Source organism: Aplysia californica, unplaced genomic scaffold, assembly GCF_000002075.1.
Source record: "Aplysia californica isolate F4 #8 unplaced genomic scaffold, AplCal3.0 scaffold00362, whole genome shotgun sequence".
NCBI lineage: Eukaryota > Metazoa > Mollusca > Gastropoda > Aplysiida > Aplysiidae > Aplysia > Aplysia californica.
In genome coordinates this window covers 182,354-209,522 of record NW_004797632.1, presented here as the reverse complement: position 1 = coordinate 209,522, position 27,169 = coordinate 182,354, and the positions used below count along the sequence as shown (strand labels likewise).

Here is a 27,169-nt window from a genome sequence, read left to right as displayed (position 1 = left end):
AGTTTGGTTTCAAACCTCATGTTTTAGTAACTCAAAAAGGTTAAAAATGTCAGATAGAACATTGTAATTCTGAAGTAGCGCCAGGCAGGTCATACTTCTTGTCTTACTATATGTTGTTTCTATTGGCCTGACTGTGTCAGACTGTGTCTTTCTCTGCATCTCCTCTTTTTTCATCTTTACTCAAGCCAAACGCACAAAAACCTTTCGCTTTTATTAATAAGACTAAGAGGTGAGAGAGGAAGAGGATCTACAGGTTACAGTCAGTGGTATGGCATTGGAAAGGTTTGATGCCCCTGTGAACAGTGGACGGTTATTCAGTATGCAGGGGCCTCAAACAGGAAATGGTGAGAGGAATCTTGAAGACACTTTTTCCTTCCTTCCTTCCTTCCTTTCTTCCTTCCTTCCTTCATTCCTTCCTTCCTTCCTACCTTCCTTCCTTCCTTCCTTCCTTCCTACCTACCTTCCTTCCTTCCTTCCTTCCTTGATGCCTTCCTTAACAGCCCTGGGTTCAAAAGTGACTGGTTGGGAATTCGAACCAGGGACCTTTTCCCCAAAACTAGGACGATACTGATTTGCTTGTTTGTTCGACGAGGCGTTATACATCTTACATCAGATTGAATCAAATGAAATCGAAAAATCTGTATTTAAAAAATGAAGTCATATCCCAAAATGGAGCATCTTCAAGCCTTGGCGGATGTCCAGAACATACGTCCTCGATGAGTTTATTGCATGAAGAGTTTAAGCAAGTGACTTAAAATGTCTAAAGCCTCGTCGAACAGATCCGATATATTGGGAAGCAGGTTGCTGGGATACTATACCAGCTGAAAGGAGAATATGTCTTGAAGAGAAAAAGAAGAATTAGAGATAAAAGATGATTTGTAGCATCTGCTATGGTCAAGAGGACCAATGAGCGTAGAGTTTGCACATTTTCCACATTAAAAGGTAGTGCCGGTAGTTTAGTGGTCACGCTACCGGACACGTAATCGTGAGGCTGCGAGTTCTGGGGGTTCGAATCTCATCTCGGCCCGACGTTGCGTCTTTGGGGAATACTCTTTACGTGAATTTCCCATTTGGCTCGGTCCTTTCAGATGTGAATGTTAAACTCGGAGGTCCCGCCTCTTATATAGCCTGATAGTGTTGAGAGGGGCGGTAAACATATAACATTTCACCATTTTTTCACTACATTAAAACTTTCATTTCCACCCAAGATGTTCACTACGTGCAGGCCTTTCTCTTAGCTTCATTATTTCTAACGGCTTTTCTTTATTATAAAAATGACAGTTTAAATGGACGTGAAAACTGTAGTACTAAAGAAAACAAACAGAACCCAAACAATGAAGTTACCCAAATAAGACTTGTATTGCAGCAAAAATCACCGTGGGACACAATACTCTCCCTTTACTGGCTATTGAACTTGTATAGAAACCTTGATGTTGTCTTTGACACGTTCATGTTTGGGATCAAAACCCAATTAGATGAAAAATATATTCTCGTAACTGGAGTTCCAATAGTTTTGTTTTTCATCTGAACTTGCATGTTTTTATTTTTATTTCTTTAATGAAAGATACTTCTCTCAATTCTTAAAGAGAACATGTAAACAAGAGGTATAATATCTTGTTAGGATTCTAGCTTTCTAATGAGCTTAATAAGATAATAGGTTTAATTGGGAAACTTCCTTTCAGTAAGTAGGACAAGTTAATCCCCACATTCATGGTAGATCTCGTCACTAGATGGGTTTAGTTGTCTGTTGTTTTTGTCTTGGTTTTTTCTTTTTGTAAGTGTATCATCAAAGCAAAGAAATTTGCGAAAAGGATATCATTTAAAAATTTCTCTTCAGCAGTGTCTTGTCAGGACAAGTAGAAAATTCACCTTCGGGCTAAGAAGTGACTCTCATTACAAGTGTTACAGCCTTAAAATCGAGTTTTTCGCAAGCTTGCTGTTTGAACCGGTGAGCAGATTATCTTGGGAGTTGCAACTCTTTAGGACTTGTGGTTTCTCTCTTCTCTGATTGTCTTTATCAATGTAAAAAAAAAATGGTAGATTCGTCGAGAGCAATAAATTGTCTCGGATTCAGAAGTCGAATGGCATAAAATATGACCAAAATGTCAATATGCGTATTGTACATTTCCTTTGGAAGCTTGTGACTTGCGATGAGTCGACGTTTAAAATTCCAAATTTCTTCTGGGGTACAGTTTTCCGTTGCGCATCGGCCTGTTGAAGAGAAGATAAAAATAGGACAGAAAAATTGTTAGCTATGCCTCATGACGCTGACCTTTTAAAAGTTTTGATAAAACAAAGAGACACTTTTTGAGGTAAAGAGGGGTTTTACGCTAATTACAACACAGCATAGATATCTACGACTACGAAACAGGACACCCGATTCTAAAGTAAGTCGCCAATAGAACCAAAACAACAGAGTGAAAACAACAATATTAACACGCAAACAAACCAAACAAAACCCAAAGCAATAACGAAAGAACTCAGCTGATTCAATGCATTTAACACACATACACTCATCGAATCAAACACTGAATGAATGCAATACCGGTGCAAGCAGTCTACGAGGTACGTAAAATGTTTCACAGCAGCAAGGTCATTAAGGTAACATCGTACATACCCTTGCTGTCCCATCTCTTCTTGTATTGTCTAGTCCACTCGACCCCCCCCTCTTTCGCCGAAAAGCCAACATCCTTGTATTTCCTTACCCCTCCGTATCTCCCTTTCTCCCTACTTACCCCCCTTCCTTTCTTCCTTCTTACCCCTCAATATCCCTCTTTACCCCTCCTTATCCGTCCCTACCCCTCCTTCGTTATCCCTTTTTAACCCTAATTACCCCTCCTCCCCCCCTCCCTCTTTCTCCCTCCTTTTCACTCTTACTCCCTCCTTACCCCTGCTCCTGCTCCATCTTGCGGAGTTTCCCTCGGTACCGCTCCAGCGCCTGCTTGTGTCTCCGAATGTTCTTCCTGTAGGCAGAGATGAGGTCGTGGCGTGCCAGAACCATGGCGGCACGGCGTTCTTCTGCCAGGAGGTCTCGTAAGCTGTCTCCTGGACACACAACAGCGGTTCTTTAGTATTTGGTCACCTTTAGGGACAAGCCGGCTAACCCAGATTTCAACGGTTTCCAGAAATCTTGACCTACACCAAAAGTGGGCATTACCCTACCTATAGGAGAAGTTTGGGTTCATTGGTGTGTATATTTGTTTAGTTCATAAAAAACTCTCCTTGTCTTTTTAAGGAACTGAACAAGGGTCCAAAAACTTCACCTTCGATTTTCTCAGAACAGCATTTTTCGGGATCTCCCCCTTGTGCTTAAAAGCGACCATTTGTTTTAGTCAGCGTTTTCTTATCATTTAGTTACCTCAGAATTACGAGGTTCTATTTGACATTTTGGTTGTTTTGAGTTACTTTGATCATTGGTTCGGAAACCAAACGTTTTATCTGCCCTATCAGAATCGTAAGATTATTCCGAGTCGTTGTCAAGATATTCAAAGAATCGCATTTGAAAAAAATTTGATATGTTGTGAAACTCAAATTTGTTAACGTCAAATTTCTCAAAACTAAATAATGAGCAGATAGAACTTTGTTATTCTAAGGTAGCGATTTGTTTTGGTCAGCGTATTTTATGCACGCACAACACAATAAGGTTACATTACAAGTGCAGACGATAAGAGGTGTTACAAAAGAGAAACAAACACAACAAGGAAGGAGAAGGAGAGAGAACAAGAGATTTTGATAGGGAAGAAGGAGCACACCACACTAGTACACCCATCAGCCACCGACATTCATGATTAATTTTGCTGGTGAACGTGCTGTGAACAACACACAGCTGAAGGCTGATATGTATTCAAGGTGTACTCTAATATACACACAGAAACAAAAACAATAACACAGACACTCTCCCTCTTTCACTCCGTCTATTGTCTTCTCTGTTTCTCTCTCTCTCTCTCTCTCTTTCTCTCTCTCTCTCTCTCTCTCTCTCTCTCTCTCTCTCTCTCTCTCTGTCTGTCTTTCTCTGTCTGTCTCTCTTTCTCTCTGTCTCTGTCTCTCTCTCTCTGTCTCTTTCTCTCGCTATCTCTCTCTCTCTCTCTCTCTCTCTCTCTCTCTCTCTCTCTCACACACACACACACACACACACACACACACATACACCAACACTCACTAATAAACATGAGCAAAAGTAATAATGATTCGGTGTGCATGATGCAAATGTGTATAAGTTTTACCAAAAATTGAGCCTGTAAATACGTTAAGCACCCTCTGATAAGATTACGATTATTTGAGAGACAGGCTGCTTTAACCCGCTTGTTTGGACCGACTGAGGTTTAGTTTGATACAGGATCACAACAGACAAACAGACATACCCGCTAAACGTTTTCCCACAAAACGGGAGATAGACAGATTCATAAAAGTGAGTAAGACCTTTAACAAAATTAATATGTCAGAAAGAAAATAAACAAAACAACATTAGGTAAATCGACTTTGCAAAACACGCTGCATTCTACACATGTTATCAGGGGCGAAGGCTGACTTGTTTGACAGGGTAATCAAAGTGAAATGGGACCAGATAGGGCCTGGAGATATCACAATCACACAAGTCACAAGAATCTTACTGGCACTGGAGGCGGCAACTCTGAGTTGTGAATAAAAACAAATCCTGAATTCATGTTGTATGCTTGTTCAACCGCTAAAATAATCGGGAAAGTATTTCATTAAATATTTATTCTAACTAACCTTAAATTTAACTTTAGATTTGAACACACGAACACCAAGGAAAGAAGCACAGATGTCAGCACTACAATGACATGTTAAACCAGACAGCCGAAACACTTTGGTAGAGCACGCCAACTATCAATTTTTTTTTTCACATTTGGCTGTTTTTTGTCTAGCTTTTCGCGGCCAGGAGCCGCTGTCATAATCGAGGTCACGATCTGATTATAGGACGTTAAAAAGTCGAGGAAAAAAACAAGCACTAGCAGTGTAGTAGCAAGAGTCAAAGGATTATTAGGAGTTAGTTCCCCTCACATCTGTGAGGTAGACTCGACCAGTGTAATAGTTCGCTTAGATAATCAGCGCGTCTGGGTGCTTATAACTGTGGCCCGAAAGGGGTGAACAAGGTATATGCGACAATGAAACAGTTCTGACTGCTATGCACATGTTCCCTTCAAATCCATTGGTTGACTCTTCCAGCCTCACTTTAAGCTTACTTACTCAAAGCTTGTGACTGCTTATGGAGTGGCCCGATAGGGGCGAACAGGCTATTTCTGTGGCAATGAAACGGTTTTGAAGGTTAGGCATAGTCTATTGTTCATTGGTGATTATGAACGTCTTTCTACATTTAATTTATGAGGTTTACGTCTATGGGTGAATTTGACTGCGACAATGTTTCAAAATTAGGAAGGGAAGCAGTGATTATTTGATTATATAGACGCTTCGCCTATGCATGTTATCAATGTAAGCAAAGGATTGGAAAAGATTTTGGAAAGCTCCATCGAATCATCCGTCATTTTAATCTACATGCATTTTGATTGCTTAGTTATAATTAAACTCCACCATACGTGCACAACACCATTGTGAAAAGTGACGAATGACGGGGTATTACACGGAGCAGTGAAGACATTGGTGGAAGGGGAACAGGGGAAATGTTAAACCCAATGTACTGTAAGTATAGAGACGACAATATCCTTACCTTGCATAATTCCCCGAATATCAGCCAGCACACTGTTGCCTCCGGACGCCGCGTCCCCCTTCAGAAGTGGCCAAGCCTTAGTGCTCTCTCCTCCTTGATGTGAAAAATGTTTACCTTCTTTTGATTCAAGTCCTCTACTCCACTTCTTCTCTGACGGAGCTTTTGGGCTGTGAGCACTCGCGACGTCGTTATCAGGTACCAGAGACATCGCCATGAGCCCGTCGAGCGACAACAGAGGATGTTTTGGCGTTTCCCCTTCCCGACAATACGGTGGTGGTCCACCCCCCTCGGGGTCCGTGGCGAGCTGTAGCTTCTGAAGGATGGAGTTCACTTCCAGGAATCTCTTGTCGACATTCTCCAGCCTCGGCCGGAAGTCGCCTCTATCGTTGGCGTCTAGGGGCTGAGACACTTTAGTTTTGGACGCACCCGTTGCTCGCAGCTGGTCGCCGTGCTTTGGTGAGGAATCTTTCCTGAATGCAGACCTCAGGAATGTCTCCTGCATGTCTTTGTGGATCATAGGCGCTATATCCAATTTGATCTTTGCAGATTTTTCTTTAAAATCAACCGGTGAGGCGTTTCTTCCTTGATGCACATTGTGATCACGTGATCCGAACAAAGGCTTATTTTTGCCGTCTGTGTCGACTCTCGAGTGATCTTCTTTTTCAAGTGGGCGGGTCGTAGACGTAGGGGGAGACGTAACAGACGAAGGTTTCGACAGATCTGTTTTTCCTTTACTCACAGCTGCAGTTGAAGGTTTTTCATCTTTGATTTCCCACAGATCCTCCGCTATGATGTCGTCCCGACAGTTGAGCCACTCCCAGTACCCTAGACTTCCGGTGCCCATGTAGCTGGGAGCTTCACAGTGGGGGAACTCTTTATTTGTTTTATTGTCTGTCCCCGAGACGCCCAATTCTCTTTTCTTCTTTGTATCGCAATTTTGGGGAGACATCGGCTTGTTGTTTGAAGGGACGCCGAGATACAGTTGACTCGGACTCAATGCGGTTTTAACATTCGGGTTAGTAGTTTTTGGACTTTTTGACGAGGCAGCGAGGTGATGTGAGGACATCTGTGTGTCCGACTTCGTTTGGCGTCTGCTCTTTTCTGTTTCTTGTTTTTGTTTCTTTGCCTGCTCCATTCTTTCCTGCTGCAGTTCAGAAAAGTTTTCAATAAAAGTCTTCGACCATTTGTCTTTTATTTCAGTCATTAAAGCGCTTGACTTTGCATTCTCTTTGGATTTGTCTGACTTCCGAACATTAGCGTTAGTGCTAGAAGAGGAGTCGACTGGTGATCCCTGACGTTTGGCTGTGCCGAGAGCTACGGGCAAACCCGTCAACTTTTGTTCTGGCTTCAATCCGTTCTCCAGCTGTACAGCCGCTTCTTCCTCTCCCGACACAGCTTTCACCTTTGAACCCTTCCTAGCAGCTCTGTTTAATCGGGAATCTGTATTCCGTTCAGCACGTAGTTGCCCGTCAGATTTTACTCCCTTAATACTTTTACCAGAACTGCTTAGCGCATCTTTGGTGGAACGGCCTGATTTTGATTCCGATTTTTTGACCGCCTTCATTTTCTTAAGGAGGAACTTTGACCACTGATCGGTGTCAGAGACGTCAGGAACTTTACTGCAGTCTTTAGGGACGGCGGCAGAACCGTGTGCTTCTACTTCTTTGGACGTTTTGGCGTTTCCTCCTTGTGGCTCGCATAGACTAGACGCAGGGATGTGGCTGGTGCTCGACTGTCCCTTTGACTGTGTAGACTTTCTGCGAGGAGTGCTCAGTTCTTCTTGGGAGACGCGGAGCTGGGGCTCTTTGTCTCTCGGAGGTTTATTCAAAGGCGCGTAGGTGGACTGTGGGCCACGAGTAGTTGGGGCTGGCGTCTTTATTTCTGGTTTTAGTTCAGTTACTTGTGTTGGTTTATCAGCATATCTCTTATTGTTCCCTTGGTTGTGTAGGAGAATACCACGCCGAATGGCATGCTCTTTCGTCTTATCCGATTTTACTTTTGAAGAACCTTTCGCTTTACCACCAGACTTCGTAAAAATCAAGCCATCGTATTTTGGTACGGCATCCTTCCCAACAAATATTCTCGAGTCACGCGGGCTTTTTTTCCTGAGAGCTGACAGTCGGAGCTGAGCCAGTCTTTCCTCCACTACGTCGGTCCAGTAGTCACTGTGCTGTGTCCTCCAGCTCCTCTTGGCCGAAGGCTTGCTGTGTGTCTGATCAACGACGTGGGACCGGGGCGCCGCGCTGCCGAAAATGCCGTCGTCTATGAACACGAAGCTACTTCTGTGATCATCGAGTTTACTCTTTCCTGGCTTGTCCTTTGATGAGCGGACTGGGTTGCCGTCCTGGAAGACCCTATCAGCTGCCTCCTGCTGCTGCTCTTTTGTTTTATCGGTGGTCAGAATAAAGTTCTTGGGATTTGTGCCGTGTATTTTATGAAGCCCAGCAGCGCTTTTCTGTGCAGTGTTGGTAGATCTCACTTCTTTGACTTTGTTTAGTTCAGATGTGTAGTTCATGGTTGGCATCTTGTCCCAACCCCAGGGCGCGTAAGGGTGGCTGGCCTGTGTCACAGGCAGATCTTCAACGTGAGAAGGACGTATCTCCATCATTTCATTCGTTTCTCGACTCGGCCCAAAAGGTTTTCCGCTAGTGGCTGGTCTTGGAAACAGCTTACTAATCATGTCATCATTGGTCCGATTTGTTTCTTCGTTTCCTGGTTTCCTATTTTTGCGGAAAACTATTGAATCTTCATGAATGCTTTGTTCTTGTGTGGGACGTCTGGAATTTTGAAACGTTTTGTAAGAGTTTTCTGTTTTAGAGCGCTTCAAAGCTTTTCCCAATTCTTTGGCCACGTTGGTTACATGTGAAGGATTAAGCGCATTTTGCGAACTCGATTGACTAATATTGTTATTTTCTCTGCTACTGACATTTTTCTTTTGCAACTGGTTGGTTTTGAAGAACCTTGGTATTTGCTCGCTCGGATTACTGTTTGATGACATTGCAAACTGCTGGCTTCTCATGAGCGAGTGCAGAGCTCCAGTGGCGGTACTTTGAATATCCGAGATCTTGTTTTTGGCATCAAATCCTAGAATGTTCCGGTGTTCCACGCCACGCGAGCGGATGGCGTTGAGCCCAACGTTCATGTCGGCGCTGTCCAGCTCTCCTAGTTTGGCCTTCAGACCTGCCAGATCAGCCCGTTTACTGAATTCTTTAGGCGGGCGTGGTGTAATCACTCTGGCTTTGTTCTCGTTGACACCTGTCTTGAGACGCGAACTGCTACTGTGTTGGCCTTCCATTTGGTTTTCCACTTTGTCCTTGAGGAACCATTTCTTTCCTTTGGGCTTTTTCAGTTGTCTCGCAAGAAGCGATGCTTTAGACGCCGATGGCATTATATTTGTATCATTACTGTTGCGTTTCTCCCTCGGCTTTTGATCCTGCAAAGAGAAGTAAGAGGGTACTTTGCTGTCACGATCACGTTTGTTGTATTGGGAGTCCAAAGAGAACAAGGACGTTTCAACACCGCCCCCCTCCCTTCCTTTCCCGCCCAATAACACACTTTCCAAACGTGAAACTTTTTGTTCTAGTTTTTTTTTCGAGTAAATTTGTTCTTGTTGATATTGCTTTTTTATTGATAGATTTACTCAATCAATCATAAATAATTGTTTGCATTATCCTGTATATTTTTAAAGGCATATTATACAATTTGGGGTAGAACGTCTGTCTTTTCTATGGGTAATCCCCCCCCCCCTCTCTCTCTCTCCTCCCCCTCTCTCTCTCTCTCTCTCTCTCTCCCTTTCTTTCTCTCTTTCCCCCTCTCTCTCTATCTCTCTAGCTCTCTCTCTCTCTCTCTCTCTCTCTCTCTCTCTCTCTCTCTCTCTCTCTCTCTCTCTCTCTCTCTCTCTCTGCTTGAACTGTTTTCGAAATAAGGAGCTTTAAAACTATGATTGTTATAAGAAAATAACCAAGTTCTATACCCTACCTTTCTGCTCCCCCTGTCCGCGTCGTTCCTCCCGACAGTAGTGGAGAAGTTCCTGTTCTGTGCGGCAGGGCCTTCCACAAAGGACGAGGTGTTGCTGGGGCCTCTGGCTGAGCCCACGGCCGGGCACGCCTTGCTGGTGTGTGATGACGTCACGCCCAGCCGGACGCACGTCTTGATGTGGTGGGCCAGGGCGTGAGTGGTGTGGCGGGCTAGCTCCAGCAGTTGTAGCGCCATCTTGTGAGCTGGGAGGAGCTTGAGGAAGGGAGGTGGTGGGCGGAGCTAGTTGAGGATGATTGACGTGGTGGTACGTCGTGGGGGTGGGGGAGGGTGTGGGGGGGTTGATGAGGCCAGGGGTCACTCCGCGGTGAAAGGGATGGGACAGGAGAGGGGTGGGGCTGTCTGCGATAAGTAAAGTATAGTTGAAAGGAATTACATGTACAGTAAATTTTGTTTGTTTATTTTGTTTTGTTGTTGGGTTGTTTTTGTTTTCTTTGGGGGGTGGACAATGATTAACAAACTTATGGCCAATGGAAATGATCAATTATTGAGCGAAGAAGAGAGAGAGAGAGAGAGAGAGAGAGAGAGAGAGAGAGAGAGAGAGAGAGAGGGAGAGACACAGAGAGAGAGAGAGAGACACAGAGAGAGAGAGAGAGAGAGAGAGAGAAAGAGAGAGAGAGAGAGAGAGTAAGAGATAGGTTGGGAGAGAGTAAGAACACATCGATCACCGTAAACAACATGCTGGTATCATTCTAATCTAAATCAAAATGATACTTGATGCGTTTTCTATGGTGTCTTCAAAACTGAAATCGAAGATAATTGTGTTTTCAAGACATACAACACAGAAACCCCAAGCGAGTCACCCACATTGACCAGGCACACAATAGGGAAACTGTTTCTTTAGCTAAAGTTTGAATGTAACTTTCTAACACTTGCCGAAACACGCTTCTCTGCAAGTTTTTTCACTTTGCTTATTTTGACGAGAGCCTGATTCCACCACGCTGCCTCACATATTTATTTGCAAATAAATATTTGAGGCAGCGTGGTGGAATCAGGCTCTCGTCCAAATAAGCAAAGTGAATAAATTTCCTTTTTTTCCTCAGGTTTGTGAATTTTTATCAAATTTTTTGTTTTTTGGTTCAACACCTTTCATGCCCATTAAAGAACTAATTTCTGTGTGGATCTTTCTGAAAAACGTTGATTAAAGACACAGAACATGTAAATGTTCAGCTACCACGGACTCTTAAGCTAAGGAAATAACTAATCTTTGGCGGCCATTTTCTCACTTATTTTACCTCTGAAAACAGGTGACCCCCACCTCCTTCATTCACAATTATCTCGACTTGTATTCAAGATAAATTGAGATTTTGTTCATCCAAATGAAGACCAGTGAACAAGCTTTAAGATGATACCAATAACTCTACATGTCCAAAAATTGACGAGAGCCTGATTCCACCACGCTGCCTCACATATAGGTGTTTTACAACCTAACGACACGATTTAGATCGTTCTGGAGCCGGGCTTCTATCCTGCCTGTCAAGGCCAACCCGTGTTGAGAGGAAGACAGCATCCCAGCAGAAACACCGAAATACTTCACATGCATTCTTGTATTGATTGTGAAGCGCGTCTGTGGCCTAGTGGTTAGGCTTTCGAACTCGCAACCGTAAGGTCGTGAGTTCGAATCCCGTCAAGGGACTGACGTTGTGTCCTTGGGAAAGGCACTTTACACGAGTTTTCCTCACTTCACCCAGGTGGGAATGGGTACCCGGCTATAGACAGCGAAAGAGCTTGTCAGTTTGTTAGTGTTTGAGCGCTTAATCAGCTGCTTGCACTGTATGCTTCCCGGGAAGCTGAGAATGTTTCGGCGTGTTCTATGGTCTGCAGCCTGCTGGGGTTATAATGTAGTGTAAAGCGCATAGAGCTTGCTGTTGAGCAGGGATTTGCGCAATACAATTAAGGCTATCTATTTATTATTGTTATTCTTTACACATGGAAATCGAATCCGAGTTTTCTGCGTTTGACGGCGAAGTGCCTAACAGATGAACCACAGACGCGGTTATAAAACACATAAATGACTTTTTCTACGGATCTAATTTATTAGCGAAAGAGCTGGAAAACGTACAAAGAGCTCATTTCTGAGTGGAGTTTCTATATTGTTCCTTTCCGTATGCTTCGCTTCGTTTCACCAAAACCCAACTAGTCATTAGCGACTCCTACATCGAAATTTTAAAATTTTCCCCAAAAGATCATTTGAGGCACTCAAATCCCTACATCTTGACGGTCCCGTCTCATAAGAGTATGATTCGGTGTGTAATGTGGTCGCTTTTAAACACAAGGGCTTATCCCGAAAAATACTTTTTTTTAGAAAATCGAAGGTAAGGTTTTTGTCCCTTGTTCAGTTCCTTTAAAAGACAAGGAGAGTTTTCTCTCTAGGCACACAAAAATACTCACCAACAAAACCAAACTTCTCTAATGCCCACTTTTGGTGTAGGTCAAGATTTCAGGAAACCCCCGAAATCTGGGTTAGCCCGCTTGTCCTAAGCGACAATGTGTCAATGTACGTACACCTGGGGGTCTCCACTTTCTTTTGAGCCATACTTTCTCGCCGAGGCGATAAGCAAAGAAAAACACCAAAATAAACCTCGCTTTTAACGTGTTTAAGAAATAGTGGTCTAAATTATTTACTTTTACCCTGTCTCAATCAGTACTCAGGATCATCATCATCAAGTGCCAGATCTGCAGTTGAAATCAACGATCATTGCTTGCCATTCATTCCTTTGCTCCGATGCTTAAAAAAAACAAGGCATTGCCCTGTTCAGGCATCTGTTTAGGCTCTCAAAGCAAATTGCTCTGCCCCTGCCTCGCTTGTCTTCAAAAGTACAAGTAAGCTAGATTTTGAAAAGGCCCTTATGTCTATTCGAGTGACGCAGAACTCCTTACTAGCAGCGTATGCAACGTTGACCGTCAATGTTCAACCTGAAAATCTTGGGGGAGAGGGTGATGGGGGACATCAATGTAGACGAAACGTCTACCAGATTTGAACAAGGTCAACTTACCTTCGTTGTCCCTGTAACACTCCTCATAAAATCTGTAGGGAATGGCAACTCCCTGTAGTTTCTTAAATTCTTTTTCAATTTCCTCATTGGACACTGACAACTTTTAAGTAGCCCTAATAAAGTGTAACATTGACGTAGTATCTCTGGACAATGCTTAGGTCATACATCTGATGCTGTGTGAGAGAGCTCATGTCGGTCCTTCGGTACACCACTAACGCCTGTGTCAGTCCATCATATTATGTCACCAAAACTGTAGAAAAACGTCTTGTGTCAACTTTACGCACTTCCCTCAATGTGGCGTCGGTGGACTAGTGGTTAGGCTCTCGGACTCGCAACCGTAAGGTCGTGGGTTCGAATCCCGTCAGGGACCCGACGTTGTGTCCTTGGGAAAGGCACTTTACACGAATTTTCCTCACTTCACCCAGGTGGGAATGGGTACCCGGCTTTAGACAGTGAAAGATCTTGTCAGTTTGTTAGTGTTTGAGCGCTTAATTAGCTGCTTGCACTGTATGCTTCCCCGGAAGCTGAGAATGTTTCTGAGTGTTCTATGGTCTGCTGGGGTAATAATATAGTGTAAAGCGCATAGAGCCTGCTTTTAAGCGGGGATATGCGCTATATTATACAAATGCTATTTACTATTATTATTATTGTTGTGAAGCGCAACCGTGTGGGGTTTCTTGCTTACAAAAAAAACTTACAGTAATAAACTGAAAGCACTTTTATCAAACAGTTCAAACCACTGGGGAAAAAAGAGATTACAAAGAACGAAACAGGACAGATTTCCTGAATTTTTCTTTCGTTTACTTACGTCAGGACATGGGTTCTGTGAGCACCATTGATGGCTCGAGGGTTCTGTCGTCTGTGGACAAAGTAATCACGTCTATAACGCAAGGTCAGAGTTAATGAAGCTGAAGATAGCTCTTGATGCTTTTCTTAGAAACTGCTTTTTCTGGAAATCCACAGAAATTGATGTACGACGCGATTGCGGAACGTTGCTGAGGAAATGTAGTATTTCTCTCTGTCTCTGTCTCTGTCTCTGTCTCTGTCTCTGTCTCTGTCTCTCTCTGTCTCTCTCTGTCTCTGTTTCTCTCTCTCTCTCTCTCGCTCTCTCTCTCTCTCTCGCTCTCTCTCTCTCTCTCTCTCTCTCTCTCTCTCCCTTCTGTCGCTGTGAGCTTCATAAACGGTCAGCGATGCCGACAGCACGCAGGAACTCAACACTTGCCCGGGGGTCCTTGAAAAGTGCTGAAAGTGGGTTACTGAAATGTCCCAGTAGACTAAAATGTAGTATTTACGAGTTGTGGTACCAGGAAGAAACGTTTCTTAAAACAGAAAGTTGAAATTTGTTCCATGTAAATGGAGAAAAAAAAGTCTATTTCTTAGGCAGGTCCCAAAATGCTTTCAAACTATAATAGAAGGATAAACAAATGAAAAAGAAATAAGATCATTCTTCCAACCGCAACCTACTTACAAAGGGGCATGACTCGATAACCAAAATGGGAGTCTGTCATTCTAATAATCACATCCCTTGCTTGGTGAGTTTTCAACTTTGGTGACGTAAAGGAGAAACTAAACAAACATTCTAATCACTAACGAAGGGACATGACTCTAGGGCAAAAGTGTGAATCTACTTTCTACTTATCACTTCCCTTGGTTACATTTGAAGCTTTGGGGATATTGAAGAGGAACTTTAGAAAACTCCAGTTTATCCCCTCTTTGAAAGGCAAAAAAGGGTGGTGATGTTGCTTTAAATATAAGAAACTAGATTGATTCAAGATCTAAATCGCACTAGCCGATTGACTGTCAATGAATGTGGCTATTTAACACTTCTATCTGCACTATTCAGATTATTCAGGAGGCGGGCTGCTCGGGGCCAGCCATTCGGGTGCTTTCATGGGATTCATTACCTCTCTCTCTCTCTCTCTCTCTCTCTCTCTCTCTCTCTCTCTCTCTCTCTCTCTCTCTCTCTCTCTTCTGGTGTTGTGGCATCATAAACGGTCAGCCATGCTGACAGCACGCAGGAACTCAACAGTCGCTCGGGGGTCCTTGAAGAGTGCTGACAGTGGGTATTGAAATGTCCCAGCAGACGAGTTTTGGCTTTTTGTTTATTCAGGTTTCTTTTTTCTTTTTTTTCTTCTTTTTTTTTTTGGGGGGGGGGGGGTGGGGTGACTTTTTACGGAGGGTTTTCGCTTCGTTTTTTGTTTGTTTGTTTGTTTGTTTGGTCTTGCTATTGTTTTTGGTTTTTTTTAGCAAAGAGAATCAGGTGGACACTCAAAGAGCTATTAAATGTAGGGAAGAAATTTGACAGGAATGCTGAAACAACAGAGTGGTAAAGAAAAGAAGTAAGACCTATCTGTCCCTTCCTCCAACCGCCCTGTATGCTTATCATTTTAACTTTGAGATATTACGTGTGGCGCAATTGAGCGTTTTGGAGGGTTTTTTTAAAGATGGTTTAACGGAGAAAAAGACCAGATCATTTTAGTACATTCTCCGACGACCTCTAGATCTATTATCTATTTGTGGTGGCCGAATGGTGCTATTCAAAAGTCTTTTTAATGGCTGCATCGATCGACATGAGGTTTTCGCCAAAAGATTCTTTCAAATATTCTCCAGATCATGACGCCCTTGGGTTTTTTCAGTTTTTAGACAGTTTTGCTGCAAAAAGCTAAATTTCTTTATTTCGCCGATCGCTTTTGTAGGCCGACGCTTTTGTCTTTGTAATTTTAGAAAACCCGAAAGTGATATTTCGCGAGGCGCATTTTGTTTGTTTCTTTTTGTTTTGAGAGTATAGATCTAGACCTTCTAATTTTTTGCATTTCTCAAGATGTATTGCCCCAGTCCAGTAGAATGTAAATATAGTAAGCCAATGACTTTTAGTTGATATTAAAGCACCGATCATTCCTTTCATTGAAAGGGGGCCTAGCTGGTTATTATAATGACTGCTAAGTGCAAGACTTCGTCATATTATGTTACTTTTTCAAATGGTCGGTCAGATTCTTACACTAAGCACTACATATGTGCGTCTTATCAAGAACTCCTATTCTCAAGGGGGGGGGGGGGGGGGTAAACAACATTCCGCAATCGCGTCGTTAATCAATTTATGTGAGTTTCAAAGTGAATTGGGTAATTTTGCAGGATTGGACCCGTCTCATTTGCAACTGTTTTGAATATCATGGTCATTTTGTACCCCAGAGGTTGTATTCTTCACATTTCTGAATACTTTTAGTGCAAAGATCTCTTTGAAAGTATCAGTATTTCTCAAAATAATCATTTTGACAGACTGTTACTGCTATGCAAAGCGTACGGATCGGATTAACAAGTAAATTTCCTCTTTGGAAAGTGGGTGCACAGAATTTCCCACGTCGTATGGATACGATAGTAAAACACGACGTACGGATAGGGGGGGGGGGCACAGAGTTCCCCACGTCGTATGGATACAATAGTAAAATACGACTGCACCTTAAAAACTGTAAAGAAATATATTCTTACAGCAGTGAACGCAAGAGGGGCCCAATACTGCAATAATACCGCTGAGTTCTTACAGCAAGCAATCGATTTGTCCACTAGATCTAATTGTCGAGAACTCGTGTTGTCCGAGAGTGAGAGTGAACCTTTGTCTAGTGAAATGAACCATACTACTCGTGGACTACTACATATTCTTTTGCCTAAAATTTACCAAGGCAATATGTGTAGCACCTCGACGGTGACATTTTTTTCGTGTTTTATGGTTCGAAAACTCTTCTACGCTCACTCTTGACTTGTCTCATCTACTAGATAATAAAAATCATATTAATTTAATGAGTTCTTTGGTCCAATTAACGAGATTTTTTCCCAAGTGTAGGAGTTTTGAAACACCCCTATCGATAGAGTAGTAACAGTATACAGTATAATATCTTAATATTCGGGAATCGAATTTGGGTCTCTTGTACGTACAGCGAAACACCTATAACCACAAATTTGACTAAATCTAGATATCTATGCAAAATCATATTGCTTTGATTGTAAAGGTTAAGTCATATTTCATGATTTTAACAAACCTATAGAGGTAAAATTTTTAGACGTTCTACGATGGTATGAGGTTTCCTCTTCGGTGTTCTGCCTAGTCTAGCTTTGAAAGTCTTGGTGACGTAACGTATTGCCTTGTGGCTTCCTGCAACAGTATGCACGAGAATGCACTGCGGGAAAACCCGGTGTTGTCTGCATGCGAAGATGTCTGTCTGTATACCCCATAAAAGACGTGTTAGTTAATTTTACTAAAAAGTTTACGGCATTTTCAACATAAGTAGGCCATATAAGTGCCGAAGATTAGAGGTGTTTCAAGAGAGTAACAAACACAAAAAAGGAGGAACACAAAAAATGAGGAGAGAAAAGGATGATAGATGTTGGCTAGGAAAGAAGGAGGAAACCACACCAGAACACCCAGCAAACACCCCCATACATAGACGTGTATTATGAAATCCAAGACTGGGATTTCCTGATAATATTCGGACTCACTATGGGGGGGGGGGGGGGGGGGGGGACCATTTGATTCTTTCGAACACCAAATGAGTATGTGCTGGCGGGTGCTCTGCTGCGGTTTGCTCCTTTTCCCAAACAAATATATTCTATCAACCTTCTATCTCTACCTCCTCCTTTTTTATTTTGTTACTTTCTTGCAAGACCTTTAACGTTTTGGCATTTATATGGCCTAATTGGGTCGCTGGTGCTGTAAACCTCCTACTAAATCTTGAGCCTAAGGAAGGGTAAAGAGAGCAAACTTGCCAGCGCACTCGATTATGATAAATGACTTAGGCCAAAGCGTCAGCGTAGTAGCGATACTGCCTTTGTTGTTGTTGTTGTTGTTGTTGTTTTTGTTATTGTTGTTGTTGTTGTTGTTGTTGTTGTTGTTGTTGTTGTTGTTATCGATCCAGCAACAGCTGGGCTCTCGCCCTTCTGCCCAATGCCATGTAGTGATAAGTGCAGGTTTGCTGCAGTTGCTGTAATGTTCCGTAGAGTGTGTTGTTGAAGTAAGGTCTCGGAGGGAGAAGTGTAGCTCTGATGTCATTTAGGGCTGTGCAGTGGAAAAGGTGATGTTCCACTGTCTCATATGCATAGTCACACAAAGGACACATTGGGGGAAGTTCCGATACTGCAGTTGTGAAACAGAAAGGTGAGGTGTCTAGCAGGGGAACTCTCATGGGACCGTAAAAGAATACAATATGTTTTTAAAAAATCAACAAGTTTTGCTTTTTTTTAAAAAGTCTTTTATTTATTTTTTAATGTTTTGCCTAGAACTGGAGTTACACAGTTTTCTGGTCAATTTTATAACAAGTTAAATACGAAATAAATATGAGAAACATGTTTAAAGGTAAAACAGTGGCATCAGTTAACCCTAGAATTACAAAGTTCTATTTACCAAGTAGCTAGTTTTGTGAACCTTGACGTGAAAAGTTTGGAGTTTCACTAAATGTCTAGTTGAATATTTTGATACCGCATTTGTACAACTGAAAGGCGGGGTGTCTGGCAACGGAACTCTCATGGCTCCGTAACTGAAAACAATATTTATATAAAATTAACAAGTTTTGTTCATTTGTTTATTTTTATTTCATTTCACAAAATGTCTAGTTGTATATTTTGATAACGATTCCGAATTATCATACTAATTTGATATAACAGATAGAGCCTTTGGTTTCTGACCTCATGATCCTACTAACAGCCAAAAATGTCCGATAGAACTTAGTTATTGGACGGTAGCAAAGATAGAGATGCAACGAGTTCGATTCTCAAGTGTGTAACCCCCCATAGAACACTCCGAAACATTTTCAGCTTCCCGGGAAGTATACAGTGCAAGCAGCTGACTAAGCGCTCAAACACTAACAAACTGACAAGATCTTTCGCTGTCTATAGCCGGGTACCCATTCCCACCTAGATGAAGTGAGAAAAATACGTATAAAGTACTTTTCCCAAAGACACAACGTCGGGCCCCTGAAGGGATTCGAACCCACGACCTTACGATTGCGAGTCCGAAAGCCTAATCACTAGGCAACCGACGCCACATTAACAACTACCGCAAGCTGAGAAACATGAGGAGGGGGGGGGATGGTTGTCAAAATCTACAGTGGTGCCCCAACAGTCAGCCAGACTACAGGAAAGGGAAGAATATTGCACACTTTTAGCTTCAACTGAAGAGCGCTGGAACGTTTGCTTACGCTCGTGTCACGGGTCGTCACGCGCTAAGACAAGGTCACGCTCGGAAGCGAGATAGATAGATCAAGGACAATTGAAACATCCTGGAAGTACAGAATCTTTGGTACTACTGTGACGTCGATGTCACAAATACGGGTCAATAATTCCGTTGAGCTACCAAAGAAATAATGATAATAATTGCATTGCATTTATTATAATTGCATTTATACAGCGCATATCCATGCCCAAGAGCTTGCTCTATGTGCTTTACAACTATTATTACCCCAGCAGACCCCCTGAGAACACTTAGAAACATTCTCAGCTTCCGCGGAAGCACACAGTGCAAGCTGCGGATTTCATGCGCTCAAACACTATCAAACTGAAAAGATCTTTCCCTGTCTATAGCTGGGTACCCATTTCCACCTGGGTGAAATGAAGAAAATGTGTGCAAAGTGCCTTTCCCAAGGACACAACGTCGGGCCCTTGACGGGATTTGAACCCACGACCTTAGTGTTGCGAGTCCGAGAGCCTAACCACTAGGCCACCGACGCCACAAATACAAAACTGTATCTGACATTTTTGGCCGTTTTGAGTTATTACACCCATGAGATTAGAAATCAAACGTTATAATAACATTCTCTTTGAAAATCATAAGATTATTCTGAGTCAATATCAAGATATTCGAAGAATTGCTTTCGAAAGAGCTTTAAATACTTTATGAAACTCTTTTTTTTAAACCTAAAATTTCTCAAAACTAGGTACTGAACGATAGAACTTTTTCAATATAAGGTAGTAAAGTATGAATGCTCTAGGGTTAACATAGCCTTTTTTCACCTCTGTCTTTCCATTCACTTTTTTAGGTTATGTTTATGAATCTTGTCTCAATGATCTGTTACCCGAAATTTGACCATAGTTCTTTTACTACGGAACTGTAACCGTGGCAACCCGAAAAATCACCATTAACATACCATCCCCATGCACAATACCAACACCTTTATTGTCTCAACCACCTGATCAGCTAATTAATATGTGAGGCAGCGTGGTGGAATCAGGCTCTCGTCAATTTTTGGGCATGTAGAGTAATTGGTATCATTTTAAAGCTTGTTCACTTGTCTTTATTTGGATGAAAAAAAATATCCGTTTATCTTAAATACAAGTCGAGATATTTGAGAATGAAGGAGGTGATGGCCACCTGTTTTCAGAGATAAAAATAGTGAGAAAATGGCCTCCAAAGATTAGTTATTTCCTTAGCTTAAGAGTTCGTGGTAACTAAAAATTTACGTTTTTTATGCCTTTAATGAATTTTATGCCTTTAATGAACGTTTTTCATGAAAATCCTCAAAGAAATGAGTTCTTTAACGGGCATGAAAGGTTTGAGCAAAAAAACCCAAAATTTTATAAAAATTCACAAACTTGCGGAACAATGCAAGTTTCTTCACTTTGATTATTTTTACGCGAGACTGATTCCACCACGCTATCTCAGATATCGTTGCGTAAAAGCCAACAAGTTATTCGAAAGAAATCCAAAACTGAAGGGAACAATATGGACCAAAACTGAAGGGAACAGTATGGACCTTCAGCTCAAGGACGTATGATTTTTGTTCCTTCTAATCCGTCAGTACAGCAGTAGTAGTCATGTTTTCACACTATCCTTCACTCAGTAGTAAGGTTTTCACACCATCCTTCACTCATTAGTAAAGTTTTCACACCATCCTTCGCTCGCTCAGTAGTAGTGCTTTCACACCATTCTTCTCTCGAAATAGATCATCTGTTCAACAGTCTCCTTCTGCGCCAGAATAAATCCGTACTTGGCTAAACATTCCCGAACGCGCTTTTCAATAACTGAAGTGAACTTGGCGTCAAACGTTAGAGTCCAACAGGCCTTCTTTCGCCCCGCGTTCTGTATCTGGTGCATGTGACACTTCAGGTGAGACTCCAGGTGAGTGAAATCCGTTGCGTAGATCCCTGACTCAAACACGATCCCAGCCTCGCTTTCGTAGTTGAAGAGTACGGATATCATGGTGACCTCAGAAGGTTCAAGGTTGTGTGAACTGACCTCCTGTTTGCTGGAGAGAAAACACTGAGTTCTATCGTTGATAAAGTGTTTGATGTTTTCTTCCATGAGTCGGAAAGGCACCCATATAACAGACATTCTCTCCAAGGAGAAGATGCGCCGACAGGCTTGTGTGTCTTTGATAATCGTTGAGAAGTCCTGGTGAGTCATGAGTCGGACGTCCGAAAAGCTGTCACGTGGTATCAGCGGAAGGAGATTGTCTACGTCCAGGTACATATCGTACGATTCCTGTAGACGAGAGGCAAAAAGACAAATTATTATGGTAAAAGTTGAAATAATTATTTTAAGTGTAAGTTTCATATGCCCCCATCGACATTATCTAGATCATTTAGAAGGCAGACTTCGATGTTGCCTGTCTGGGCCACCCCGGGCAATGAGGGGTAAAACATCCAAGCAGAAAGACCGACAGACTCTATAAAGATTCACCCCTCTTGAGAATCGAACTGGGGTCTCCTGTGAATGAATGCTTAACTTTTAACCGCTATACTACAGATGCTGGTAAAGAAAGTTAAACGTTAAAGTGCTTATCTAGAACTGTTTGGCTTTCTGGAGATTCAGATTCAAATGACGTCACTGAATTTAACTCCTTTGATGAGTATGTTGATACCAAATTAATTACAGTGGAAGTTGTTTCAGACTGTCTTCCATTGTCGAGGAGAGATGTGTCTGTATATGAAAAGAGGTCGCCCTACAAAATGTCATAAAAGGTTAATAAAAATGAAAGGTAGGGAAATGGGAACAGGTAGTTTGCATAAGTGATTGTCTCTAACAAGTGGCCGTTAGAGCAGGTTTTACTATACCACGTCGGTCCACCAGAGGACATACCACGTTGCGTTCTATCAGCTAATGCGGGTATCATTCACCTATTATTACGCCATTCTCTGCTCACTGTCAATCACCTAGGTGCAGTTGTAATTGTATTTCAAACTGTAAATGTGAGGCAGCGTGGTGGAATCAGGCTCTCGTCAAAATAATCAAAATGAAAAAACTTGCATTTTTCCGCAGGTTTGTGAATTTTTATCGATTTTTTTTTTTTGGGGGGGGGGGGGGGGGCTCAACACATTTCATGCTCATTAAAGAACTAATTTCTGTGTGATTTTTTTCTGAAAAACGTTGATTAAAGGCACAAGAAATGTAAATGTTCAGTTACCACGGACTCTTAAGCTAAGGAAATAACTAATCTTTGGTGGCCATTTTCTCTCTAATTTTACCTCTGAAAACAGGTGACCCCTACCTCCTTCTTTCGCAAATATCTCGACTTGTATTCAAGATAGAGGGATATTTTTTCATCCAAAAAAAGACAAGTGTACAAGCTTTAAGATGATACCAATAACTCTACATGCCCAAAAATTGACGAGAGCCTGATTCCACCACGCTGCCTCACAAATTTTCTACACTCCCTTCGACACAAGCACTATCCTTTAGGAGGCGGGCTACCTTGACGGTGACTGCCGGGGACGAGCATGGTTGAGAGGGACACACGCAGAGATACTGGATCAAAAGCAACTTAAACACAGTCTGTTACGTGCGACGATGAGGAGTCCAACCCTTTCACGACAAAAGCCTGTGTATCCAATTTTACTTTCTTTTAATGTAAGTATTTCTTCACCTCACCAATACAATTTAGATTAATCAGGTATCGGGCTTCGACATTGTTTGTTAGGGTAACTAGGGCTAAGAGGGGAGATACAACATCCCAACAACAACAAAAATGAAATACTCGATAAAAGTTCTCAACACTTGGCCTTCGACCTCACGTCTTCTATACACGACGGTGAAATTTACCAAGCTTTGGCGGCCATTTTCTCGCTTATCTTGCCTCTTAAACCAGGTGACCCCCACCTCCTTCAATCCAAAATATATCCACTTCTATGGAAGATGGATGGGTAATTTTTTCATTGAAAACAAGACAAATGAACAAGCTTTAAGATGATACCAATAATTCGATATGTCAAAAATTGACGAGAGCCTGATTCCACCACGCTGCCTCACATTTTTTTCTTCTTTTTTTTTTTTTTTATTAAATATTTTGGTTACTGAAAACAGAAGATTGCCTCTTTATAACCCCCCCCCTCCCCCAGAAACGAACAACATCTCACAAAATACCGGAACGCGGAACGGCTCTGTCACTTGTTGACTTTTTTCCAGCTTTTCCCCGTTTTTCCAGCAAGTCATCACACCCCCCCCCCCCCACACACACACACACACTTTACTCAAGTTATTTCAGTATCAGTTTCCGTGTGACTGCCTTGATGGGTGTTTCTTGAGGAAGCAAAGTTCTACCGTTGGGTGCGGGAATCATACTGTAAAAAAATAGACATTAAAAGCAATCGAGTTTTTTTTTCACGTTTTTTTGTTGTTGTTGTTTTGTTTTGTTTTATTTTTGCTGCTTGTTTGTTTTGTGTTGTTGTTTTTTGTTTTGTTTTTTGGTTGGGGGGGACCGAGGGGGGATATGCTATAGGTGCTATTCAAATAAGCTGTATTTGCAAAAAGAAAACGTTGGCTAGCTGTTCAGATGTTCTTAACCCATTAAAACTCTTTCTGCTTGATGAGATGCTGTATCCCTCTCAGCCCGAGCTGGCCCTGACAGGGACGGGCACGGTCGGAAGCCCACCTCCCAAACGATAGAAATTGTATCGATTGGGAAGTAAAAATACGTACATAACACATTCAATCAAAAAATGGTATAGGTTTACCGCCCCTACCAACACTTTTAGGTTATTTAAGAGGCGGGACCTCCTAGTTTAACGTCCATCTCCAAAAGGACCGAGCCAAGTGGGAAGTTCGTGTAAAGTGCCTTTCCCAAGGACATAATATCGGACCGAGCTGAGGCTCGAACCCCGAACCCGCAATCTCACGATTACGAGTCCGGTAGCCTAACCACTAGACTACCAAGAAATACACGGACAGAAACAGTTTTCATGACAAGATTATTTACCAACGCACCAGTCTCATGATCTCCCGGAAACTTTTCCTCTGGGTGTAGCTCTTGTTGATCCTCTCAGCCGTCGCCTTGACAACGGACACCGACTCCCACGTGACGTCCGTCGTCTGTTTGATCTCTCTGTTCATGGCGTCCAGGATGCTCATGTAGATGCCTCGGCCTTGGTGGCTGTCTTTCACTTTTGAGCCCCTTGTACACACCATCTGGCCTCCGTCCGCGACGATACCGCAAGTGATCCCCACCTGGAAGAAGTTATCAGATCGTGGTATATTAGCCTTGGCGTTAGTTTTAGTTTTAGTAGAGGTTTTACGGCGCTTGCAACTGCATAAGGTCAGAAGAGCGCCAGAAGATTAGAGGTGTTACAAGAGAGTAACAAACATAAAAAAGAAGGGGATATAAGGATTATAGATGTTCGATGGGAACGAAGGAGCAAACCACACCAGAACATTCGCCAGCCACCCACGCCTTGGTATTAGAGAACTAATGGGAAAAGAAGAACGAATAGACCAACAAGCAGTTCGCTACCCAAGAATTACAAAGTTCTATCTGCTCAGTACCTATTTTTGAGAAATTTGACTTTTAAAATATCGAGTTTCACAGCATGTCAAGCTTTTTGGAGTCAAATTCGTTGAATATCTTCATAACGGCTCAGAATAATCCTGTGGTTTTGACAGAGCAGAGAGTACCGCAACACCACAGGCGTGGTGGACATGGTATTACAGAACAAACGAGAAAAACAAGGTGGTGACCCAACTAGCAGAAATAGGCGTTCGATCAGGGATTAGGCAAGCACCCAGGACCGGAGTGTTTCAAGGTTATTAGAGGGAGTGGCCAGGGACAGAAAAGCGTGAGGTCGACTTCTTTCTGCCTTGTGCCGGAAGAGGGCAGATTCCGGTTCCCACACTCTGGGTAGATTGAAGGAGAAGAGGATCCAAAGAGGAGAAGGGAAACACAGCCACCTGTGCAGACCAGTCCGAGAAGATATCCAACCAGATTATGGTGGAGACTGTAAGCAGACAGACTCTGGGATGGATCCTGAAGAAGGGGGGGGGGGAGGGGGGGGGGGGAGGTGGAGGAGAGCAGAGATGTATATGTTCCGACTATAGTGACCCCAACACTGAGGACAAGGATTGACAAGGATTGATTGTGCACGAGACCTTTCCTAAATGTGGCATTGATGGGGCGCGCATAAAAAAGCCACCCACATCTTTAAAAAAGCATCTCTTCATTTACCACACGAGTACTGCCCACAGCCACATTTCTCCTGTAGGTGGTTGGTGGGTGCTCTGGTGTGGTTTGCTCTTCCTTCTTTCCTATCAAACTTCTATCGAACTTATATCTCTTTCTTTTGTTTGTGTTTGTGTTACTCTCTTGTAACACGTCTATTCTTGGGCACTTATAATATGACCGTGTTGTGTTGCAAGTGCCGTGAAACTCTTATGTGAAAGTTTTCTCCCTGTCTGTCTGCTGGGATGTTGTATCCCTCCCTGGGTGGAAATCCGCCTCTTGAATGATATAAACGAAATTGACGGGTATCGTGAGGCCACTTACCACGTCAGTGCCATCTACAGCCACATGTCCCATGCACCCTGGGCCAGAGATGAACTCGTCGTAGAGATCCGAGAAGTAGTCCATGTCGCCCCATGCCTTGCTTATTTCGTGTGTCACAGCGTGCTTATCCGAAAGTAGGGCGCGGCGAATGGATATGCTGCTCATGGTGAGTGATCAAGATGGAAGCTCTCTGAAATGATTTAACACATGTTTTTAGTTTTAGAAAGGGTTTGCGGTACTTGCTAAACGAATATGTCGTAATAAGCGTGAGGTAGATTAGAGTACGAGTTTTAGTTTGAGTAAATAGAAGCACATCGACACAATATTAGTGACTTTGTGCTGGGGGCGGGGGGGGGGGGGTAAGGCAGACAGACAGAAACATACTATTCTGCTTCCTTTCTAAAGTATCAAGGATAAACTTCAAGCAGTTTTCCATAAAGTGAAGGTTTTACGGTGCTCACAACCACATAAAAATAAAAGATAACATAACATAACATAAGATAACATAAGATAAGGTGATATTTACCGTCCAAGAGGAAAATTCTTCTTGCCTGTACAGGGCCGTTAAACACATGCAAGTCAAGATAAACATAGAAATTAAATGTCATGATAATGTGTGCGCACCTCATACTTCCTCGAGCCTACGTCATGCCACAGGCGCCCGATTCCATAATAATAAGTTTCCACCTTAGCTGTTCCGAAGATAATATCATTATCATCACTTAACGCCACACTTATCTTTCTCATTGCATTATCCTCGCATCATTGGCAAGCCTCGGAGAGATCGTTATTCCTTTGTTGTGATTTCCTCTAATCTTATACTTTGAAGGTAAACCGTAAAGGCAACATCAGAAGTCATCATCCCCCTGTGCCAGGTCTGCGACAGACATCGACGATCATGGTTCTCCTTTCATTCCTTTGCTCGGATGCTCTAAAGCCACATTTCCCTGATCTTTCCCCGTTACCCGTTTGTTTAGGTTCCAAAATCAGAAGTATCCAATGCAAAAACAGTGTATCTGCATTTCTGGAAAATAGACATTGTTCCTTTGTGTACAGGTTTCATGGTCATTCTGGGTTGTTTTTTTTTAAGTCAGCAATACCTAGCAGTAGGTACTAAAATATTATGTCTTTCGGTGTAATGGTTCGTTGCTTCGCCTCAGTATGCAGGGTATTCGAGTTCGATTCCCGACTGGGTATTTTATTGACGGTATGAAATACTTGACGCTCCCAAGAAGAGCACATTCGTAGTTCTACAAACTACCACCGCCAAGCCACGTCGGTATAATTATCAGAGACGGCGGTAGGTCTGGTCAGTATGCTAGTGTTTAGATGCCAATAAATAGCAGCGTGCATTGTATACTTTCCAGGAAATTGAGATCATCATCATTTTCATCATCATCATCATGTTCATCATTGTTGACAGCTCGAAGATGAAAAGACAATAAATTGTGGGAATTGCAAAATTTATAATACACTGAATAAGTTCAAAATCTCGCCCTGGCGGCTTCGTAAGGAACATGGGAAAATAATAACGGTAATCATCGTCGTAATTACCATCATCACCACCATCATAATCGTCACCATCATCATCATCACCACCATCATCACCAGCATCACCATATTCATCACCATCATCATCATCACCATCATCATCATCATCATCATCATCATCATCATCATCATCATCATCATCACCATCATCATCATCATCATCATCCACT

General features: G+C 42.5%; 2 protein-coding genes across 4 annotated transcripts in view; both read right to left on the bottom strand.

Moving 5' to 3' along the window:
* Positions 1 to 1,340: 1,340 nt before the first annotated feature.
* LOC101848900 lies at positions 1,341 to 16,847 on the bottom strand. Of its 3 annotated transcripts, none has more exons than XM_005103179.2 (6): positions 16,752 to 16,847; positions 13,526 to 13,576; positions 9,665 to 10,063; positions 5,687 to 9,119; positions 2,889 to 3,045; positions 1,341 to 2,211 (listed from the first exon to the last, which is right to left on the bottom strand). In XM_005103179.2, the coding sequence occupies exons 3-6, from the start codon at positions 9,896 to 9,898 to the stop codon at positions 2,163 to 2,165; spliced, it is 3,873 nt and encodes a 1,290-aa protein (XP_005103236.1). In that variant the 5' UTR covers positions 9,899 to 10,063; positions 13,526 to 13,576; positions 16,752 to 16,847; the 3' UTR covers positions 1,341 to 2,162. The 3 variants fall into 3 exon arrangements, with proteins under 3 accessions (XP_005103236.1, XP_005103237.1, XP_005103238.1); XM_005103180.2 differs by having other exon boundaries at positions 9,665 to 10,059; XM_005103181.2 differs by having other exon boundaries at positions 9,665 to 9,916.
* Positions 16,848 to 23,065: 6,218 nt separating this feature from the next.
* LOC101848672 overlaps positions 23,066 to 27,169 on the bottom strand; it is a 7,484-nt gene continuing 3,380 nt past the window's right edge. The window contains exons 2-4 of the mRNA XM_035971019.1: positions 25,449 to 25,638; positions 23,900 to 24,139; positions 23,066 to 23,256 (exon numbers count right to left, since the gene is read on the bottom strand). Coding sequence (XP_035826912.1) covers positions 23,233 to 23,256; positions 23,900 to 24,139; positions 25,449 to 25,613 — 429 coding nt within the window. The 5' untranslated portion in view covers positions 25,614 to 25,638 and the 3' untranslated portion in view covers positions 23,066 to 23,232. The remainder of the gene's footprint in view (positions 23,257 to 23,899; positions 24,140 to 25,448; positions 25,639 to 27,169) is intronic.

Excerpts from the sequence above, each read along its gene's own strand:
- LOC101848900 (XM_005103179.2), bottom strand. The coding sequence starts at position 9,898 with ATGGCGCTACAACTGCTGGAGCTAGCCCGCCACACCACTCACGCCCTG. Across the intron at positions 9,120-9,664 it reads CGGACAGGGGGAGCAGAAAG|GATCAAAAGCCGAGGGAGAA; the intron begins GTAGGGTATAGA and ends TTCTCTTTGCAG. Across the intron at positions 2,212-2,888 it reads AAGATGGAGCAGGAGCAGGG|GCCGATGCGCAACGGAAAAC; the intron begins GTAAGGAGGGAG and ends TCTCTTCAACAG.